Below are 7,651 nucleotides of genomic sequence, written 5' to 3' on the forward strand. Positions count from 1 at the left end.
TGGAGGGTCAACTCAAATTAAAGATTTTATGGCTGGGGGTTATATTAAATCTTTTCAACAATTTATAGAAGGGATTTGAAATATGTCAAACTTATTTCTTTAGGTTTTATGCAAGAGAAAGATTTTATTGCATTGAAACACAGAAGGAGGAGAAAAATGACTCTGAGTTCACCCAGTTCTCACCCCCGCTAATGATCTATTGCTCACTTTACAATCAAAGGCTGGGTATTAAGCTGTCTGAAGTCAACCTCTTCTAATTAAAATGAAAGTCATAAAGCAAAAGTATTTCAATAATTTACAATAATCATCCCAAATGTATACAGCACATATATTGAAGAAATGTAAAGCATTTCATATTTTTTATTTCTCTCACCTGGACCAAAAACTAAAGGCTCTTGGGAGGATTAAGGGAACATTCATTAACTTAAATATTTATAGAGTAAATGAGTATGTATGTGTTTCTATGTGTGTGTTATGAAGGGGAAGATGAAACTTACACGTCTTTTATCTTTTTTTTTGTTTTTGAGATGGAGTCTCACTCTGTTGCCCAGGTGGGAGTGCAGTGGCACTATCACAGCTCACTACAACCTCTGCCTCCCAGGTTCAAGCGATTCTCCTGCCTCAGCCTCCCGAGTAGCTGGGACTACAGGCGTGCACCACCACATCTGACTAATTTTGTATTTTTAGTAGAGATGGGGTTTCACCATGTTGCACCAGGCTGGTCTCGAACTCCTGACCTCAGGTGATCTGCCTGCCTCAGCCTCCCAAAGCGCTGGGATTACAGGCATGAGCCACCACGCACGCCCTTTTTTTTTTTTTTTTTTTTTTTTTTTTTTTTTTGAGACAGAGTCTCGCTTTGTCACCCAGGCTGCAGTGCAATGGCATGATCTCCACTCACTGCGACCTCCGTCCACCCCCTGGGTTCAAGCAAATGTCCTGCCTAGCCTCCCAGGTAGCTGGGATTACAGGTGCCCACCAAAACGCCCAGCTAATTTTTGTATTTTTAGTAGAGACAGGGGTTTCACAATATTGGCCAGGCTGGTCTCCAACTCCTGACCTCAGGTGATCCACCCACCTCAGCCTCCCAAAATCACATCTGTATTACATGTGTGAGCCACCGCTCCCGGCTTAATATTATTTTTTTGAGTCAGGGTCTCGTTCTGTCACTGAGGCTACAGTGCAATGGCACGATCGTGGCTCACTGCAGCCTCAAGTTTCTAGGCTCAAGCGATCCTCTCACCTCAGCCTCCCCAGTAGCTGGGACTACAGGCATTCCACCATACCTGGCTGATTGTGTGTGTGTGTGTGTGTGTGTGTGTGTGTGTGTGTATGTGTGTGGAGACAGGGTCTTGCTTATTGCCCAGGCTGGTTTCAAATGCCTGGTGTCAAGTGATCCTCCCACCTCAGTCTCCCAAAGTGCTGGGATTCCACGCATGAGCCACTGCACTGGCCCAGAACCAACACTATTGAGCATCTATGGTGTACCAGGCTTAGAGTTGTGATCAGTGGACCCAAACACCAATGATACCCTTCAGTGAAGGCATGTGTTGTTAAGAAATGTAGCACACAAACTTCCACCCAGTGCAATGAAGTAAACACCGAGGTGAGGAAGCCTGGACTCTGGACCTGGCAAGAGGCAAAACCATTACTGTGCACAGAGGGGAAATGGCATCTTTATAAATAGAAAAGAGAACTGGGCTGGGCGCAGCGGCTCACGCCTGTGATCCCAGCACTTTGGGAGGCCGAGGCGGGCGGATCCCATGAGGTCAGCAGTTTGACACCAGCCTGGCCAACACGGTGAAGCCCTGTTGTTACTAAAAATACAAAAATTAGCTGGACACGATGGTACGTGCCTGTAATTCCAGCTACTCGAGAGGTTGAGGCAGGATAATCACTTGAACTGAGGAGGTGGAGGTTGCAGTGAACCGAGATCTCGCCACTGCACTACAGCCTGGGTGACAGTGCAAGACTCCATCTCAAAAAAAAAAAAAAAGAAAGAAAAAGAAGAAAATAAAAGAAAGGAGAACTGGAGCTGCTGAAAGCCCATGGTTCCTACCTCCTCCCTGATATCGATTTAGGATACTCATACTTTGCCTTACTGTAAAAGCTCCATTTGCAAATGAAAATTAAACTGTACATGGGGCTGGGCTCAGTGGCTCAGGCCTGTAATCCCAGCACTTTCAGAGGCCGAGGCGGGCAGGTCAGACAGGACTTGAGGTCAGGGGTTCGAGACCAACCTGACCAACATCACGAAACCCCGTCTCTACTAAAAATACAAAAATTAGTGGCCCAGGGGGCAAAACACCTGTAATCCCAGCTACTCAAGAAACTGAGGCAGGAGAATCGCTTGAACCTGGGAGGCAGAGGTTGCAGTGAGCCGAGATCATGCCACTGCACTCCAGCCTGGGCGACAGAGTGAGACTCCATCTCAAAAAAGAAAAAGAAAGCCTGTGCATGGGAAAACACTTGACAAGCTGCATTCCACAGGCTGGTCTCCCCATCTGGCATAGAAGCTACCAGGGCAAAGGGACTGTGCAGAACCACCTCCAGAACCCAGCACCTACCCCTGTGCCTGGCACCAGTTCTCCCAAAGTCAGGGCCAGAGACCTAAGAGTGTATGTTTCATGCCAAAAATAGGAGGAGCAAAATTTTCCCCAATTTTCCCAGGTGTGAAAAGGAACAACTTCTTTTTCGTTTCCTTGAACTTTTGAATCTTTAAATTTTTTAATACATAGAAAAAGAATGTATATAGTATATGGTGATTATAAAGCAATAGCAATAAAATAACCCCCTGGGAACATGTACGGGCGCCAAAAAAGAAAGGAATGGCTCACAGAAAGATATTTCAAAAAGATGCAGAAACCAGCTCGACAACATTCCCAGTGGCCATATCAATGGCAATTTGAGCATCAAAGTGAATCCAGATTGTAAACCAGTGTATAAAACAGGAAAGCAAATCCAGGCGTCGTGGCTCACACCTGTAATCCCAGCAGTTTGGGAGGCTGAGATGGGAGGATCGCTTGAGGTCAGGAGTTCGAGACCAGCCTGGGCAACATGACAAGACCCCATCTCTACACAAAATTAAAAAAAAAAAAAACAGATGTAGGGCACGTGCCTGTAGTCCCAGCTACTTGGGAGGCTGAGGTGGGAGGATCTCTTGAGGCCAGGAGGTCAAGGCTGCAGTGAGCTATGATCGCACCACTGCACTCCAGCCTGGACAACACAGCAAGACCCTGTCTCAAAAAAAAAAAAAAAATGGATACCTTTTAAAATGAGGACTGGCTGGGCACAGTGGCTCATGCCTGTAATCCCAGCACTTTGGGAAGCCGAGGCAAGCAGATCATGAGGTCAGTAGTTTGAGACTAGCCTGGCCAAAATGGCAAAACCCCATCTCTACTAAAAATACAAAAATTAGCCAGGCATGGTAGCGTGCACCTGTAATCTCAGCTACTTGGGAGGCTGAGGCAGGAGAAACACTTGAAACCAGAAGGCGGAGGTTGCAGTGAACTGAGATCACACCACTGCACTCTAGCCTGGGCAACACAGCAAGACCCTGTCTCAAAAAAAAAAAAAAGAAAAGAAAAAAAGATATTAATTTAATCCATCAACAATGACATGCTGAAATTAAGAACTCTTCCTTACTGTTCACTCAGCAGTTATTTATTTTTATTTATTTATTTTGAGACAGAGTCTTGCTCTGTCACCCAAGCTGGAGTACAGTGATGCCATCTTGGCTCACTGCAACCTCTGCCTCCCTGGTTCAAGTGATTCTCCTGCCTCAGCCTCCTGAGTAGCTGGCATTACAGGTGCGTGCCACCACACCCAGCTAATTTTTGTATTTTTAGTAGAGACAGTTTTCACCATGTTGGCCAGGCTGGTCTCGAACTCCGGACCTCAAGCGATCCACCAGCCTCGGCCTCCCAAAGTGCTGGGATTACAGGCCTGGGCTACGGAGGTTGGCCAAGCAGTTCTTTTCAATACAAAGACTATGTAACTATGTTACCGAAGGTTAAAGATTTGATAGTGGGTTGACGAGGAATTTTTGTCTTGTCAGCCCTTTGTGGGCCAGAATATTTTGCACCGGCACTCTCGGCATAGAGACATTTAATATCATGGCCTTACCCGAAACTCTGACTTGACTCCGTATTTTCAGACTGACCTAACTGATTGAATTTAGCAGCAATGTTTCCAGACACCTGCACTGACTAAAGGATTCCAGCCATCATCTCTTTGGTTTCACCTAGGTCAGACGAATGATAGTGAATGGTGAATCCTTTTACAGAAACCAGACTTTCACCTGAGCTTTTTTAAGCTGGGTCACAGCTATGATAAATCGGCTCCCAAATGGACAGCCACAGTGATATCATGCCACAGTGATAAAGGAGTCAAAACCTGGTTCCAAGGCCCGCTTGCCACTTGGATGGCCTGTCTGTGCTCTCAGGATTATTGGGAGGAACAAAGATTTGGAAACGGCCATTCCGCCCCCTCCTGGAGTCTTGCTTTCCGCGTCTCTACCGAGACTGATGGAACGGGCCTGCAGTCCCAGAATTTTGGGGAGGTGGAGGTGGGAGGATCGTTTCAGCCCAGGAGTTCGAAAACACCCTCGGCAACATAGCAAAACCCGGTCTTACAAATACAAAAATTTTAAAAATTAGTCGGACGTGATGGCGTGTGCCTGTAGCGCCAGCTACTCGGGAGGCTGAGGCAGAAGGATCGTTTGGGCCCAGAAGTTGGAGGCTACAGTGAGCCGAGATCGCGCCACCGCCCTCCAGCCTGAGCGACAGAGTGAAACCCTGTCTCTAAAAGAAATAGAGGCCAACCCTGCAGAACCGCGTCTGCAGCCCGGGCTTTGTGACTTCTCTCCAACCCCCACCCAGTCACAGACGCGCCCACTTTCCGCCCCGCGCGCCGGAAGTGGCCGAGTCCCGTCGGCCCCTGCGGGCCGCTCGCCGTCGCCATGGAAACGAAAGCGGCCCGGGAGCTCTCTGCCCTAACGCGCCGGCTACGGTGGGCTCCGGCCTGCTACGCCGCGGCGGACGACGATGCTGAAGGCCAAGATCCTCTTCGTGGGGCCTTGCGAGGTGAGTCCCGGCCCGGCGCGGCAGAGGGAGCGGGGAGCAGGCCTCGGGGCCTGAGCGAGCGCAGGTCCCCACCCGTCTGGTCTGTGGCTTGCTCCAGGAGGCGGGAACCCGGGCCCACCGCGCCCATCCCGGCTGGCGACCCTGGCCTTTCCGTGAATTCCGTGCTTTCAGACCTTGATTCCAACCACTGCCCGGAGGAGGTAGTGGAGGCGAGCCCGGTGTTAATGAGCCCCGAAGGCCCAAGGTACTGAGTGGCGTCACTGGAACCACAGCCTAGATTTCGTGACTCTTTCTCTTGCCTCCGGGATCCACCTGATGAATACGTCTGTGGGTCTGGACTTTTGTTTGAGACAGGTTCTCGCCCTGTCGTCCAGGCTGGAGGGCAGTGGTGTGATCATAGCTCACTGCAACCTCGACTTCCCTGGGCTCAAGTAGTCCTCCTGCCTCAGCCTCCTGAGTACCTGGGACTACAGGCGTGCACCACCACGCCCGACTAGTCTTGCCCTGTCACCCAGGCTGGAGTGCAGTGGCATGATCTTGGCTCACTGCAAACTCCGCCTCCCGGTTTCAAGCGATTCTCCTGCCTCAGCCTCCTGAGTAGCTGAGATTACAGGCCCACACCATCACCCCTGGCTAAGTTTTGTATTTTTTGTAGAGATGGGTTTTCACCTTATTGGCCAGGCTGGTCTCTAACACCTGACCTCAAGTGATCCGCCCGCCTCGGCCTCCCAAAGTGCTGGGATTAAAGGGATGAGCCACCACGCCTGGCCTTAATTTGTTAATTATTTGTAGAGACAAGATCTTGCTATGTTGCTTAGCACCTAGGCTGGTCTCCAACTCGGGCTCAAAAGGCCTGCTGCCTCAGCCTCTCAAAGTTCTGGGATTACAGGTGTGAGTCACTGCTCGAGGCCTGAGCGTTTTACTATATGGTCCTGGAACCACTGGCTATTAATGTGTTTGTTGGGGGTGTCGTAGTGGGGATCACATCTACATGTAAACTTCACATCATCCACAGAAATAAAGCTCAGATGAACTAAAGCTAAATGCGTTAAAAAACAAAACAAAACAAAAACAAAAAACTGGCCAGGCACGGTGGCTCACGCCTGTAATCCCAGCACTTTGGGAGGCCAAAGCAGGTGGATCACCTGAGGTCAGGAGTTCGAGACCAGCCTGACTAACATGGTGAAACCCCATCTGTACTAAAAATACAAAAATTAGCTGGGCATGGTGGCGCATGCCTGTAATCCCAGCTACTCGGGAGTCTGAGGCAGGAGAATCACTTGAATCCTGAGGCGGGGTTGCAGTAAGCCAAGATGGCGCCATTGCACTCCAGCCTGGGCAACAAGAGCGAAACTACATCTAAAAAAATAAATAAAACTGATAGAAGTCTTAGGCCAGGCGCAGTGGCTAACACCTGCCAGCACTTTGGGAGGCTGAGGTGCGGAGATCACTTGAGCCCAGGCATGCGAGACAAGCCTGGGCAACATAGGGAAACCCCATCTCTACAAACAATACAAAAATTAGCTGGGCATGGTGGTGCACATCTGTAGTCCCAGCTACTCAGGAGGCTGAGGCGAGAGGATCACTGGAGCCCTACAGATCAAGGCTGCAGTGAGCTGTGATCATGTTGCTGCACTCCAGCCTGGGCAACAGAGCAATAGCTTGTCTCAAACAACAACAACAAAAAAAAGCAATGTGTATTACTCATATAATCCAGATGGACAAACTGCTCCATGTGAGATTATAAGACAGCTAGCCATGAGTCCCCAGGCTGACTTTGATCCTCTCTGTGACCTAAAAGAACTCCTTGGCCAGGCGCAGTTTCTCATCCCTGTAAACCCAGCACTCTGGGAGGCCCAGGCGGGTGGATCACCTGAGATCAGGAGTTCGAGACCAGCCCAACTAATAAATACAAAAGTTAGCCGGGTGTGGTGGTGGGCGCCTGTAATCCCAAATACTTGGGAGACTGAGGCAGGAGAATCATTTGAACCCGGGGGTTTCAGTGAGCCCAGATCACAGCCTGGGCAACAAGAGTGAAACTCTGTCTCAAAAAAAAAAAAGAACTTAATGCCATGCTCCCTGGGCCCCAGACCAGGCTGTGCCCACTGCACTAGAGCAGGACAGTGCGGTCATAACCACCCCAGTGATCTCAGGGTGCCGATGACCTATACTGCACCGCACCAGCTTCCAGGCCACCTCTTGGGGTGATTTTTTCGGTTTCCTTTTCTGCCTTTCAACAAAGACCTTTATTTGCACTCATTTTCACAGAGTGGAAAAACTGTTTTGGCCAACTTTCTGACAGAATCTTCTGACATCACTGAATACAGCCCAACCCAAGGAGTGAGGTGAGCCCTGACAAATCTATGTCCACAACAGTGCCCAACTGGCTGGGCAGGGAGGCTCATGCCTCTAATCCCAGCGCTCTCGGAGGTCGAAGTGGGAGGATCGCCTGAGCCCTGGGCAATATAGGGAGACCCCATCTCAACTAAAAATAAAACATTAGGCCGGGCGCGGTGGCTCAAGCCTGTAATCCCAGCACTTTGGGAGGCCGAGACAGGCGGATCACGAGG

At 49.7% G+C, this 7,651-nt stretch overlaps 1 protein-coding gene and 1 long non-coding RNA gene across 6 annotated transcripts in view; one reads left to right on the forward strand and one right to left on the reverse strand.

The window, feature by feature from the left end:
* Positions 1-833: 833 nt before the first annotated feature.
* LOC105543343 overlaps positions 834-7,651 on the reverse strand; it is a 24,712-nt gene continuing 17,894 nt past the window's right edge. The window contains exon 3 of the long non-coding RNA XR_001006609.1: positions 834-868. This is a non-coding gene — a long non-coding RNA (uncharacterized LOC105543343). The remainder of the gene's footprint in view (positions 869-7,651) is intronic.
* The window catches only part of IFT22 (intraflagellar transport 22), a 7,112-nt gene continuing 4,400 nt past the window's right edge, over positions 4,940-7,651 (forward strand). For 2 of the 5 annotated variants that reach the window (XM_011985189.1, XM_011985190.1), the window contains exons 1-2: positions 4,940-5,081; positions 7,350-7,426. In XM_011985189.1, coding sequence (XP_011840579.1) covers positions 5,043-5,081; positions 7,350-7,426 — 116 coding nt within the window. In that variant the 5' untranslated portion in view covers positions 4,940-5,042. Of the gene's footprint in view, positions 5,082-5,252; positions 5,326-7,349; positions 7,427-7,651 lie in introns of all 5 variants that reach the window. The other 3 variants (XM_011985192.1, XM_011985193.1, XM_011985191.1) reach the window with 3 other exon arrangements.

The sequence above is a fragment of the Mandrillus leucophaeus genome, unplaced genomic scaffold (genome assembly GCF_000951045.1).
Source record: "Mandrillus leucophaeus isolate KB7577 unplaced genomic scaffold, Mleu.le_1.0 Scaffold280, whole genome shotgun sequence".
Lineage (NCBI taxonomy): Eukaryota > Metazoa > Chordata > Mammalia > Primates > Cercopithecidae > Mandrillus > Mandrillus leucophaeus.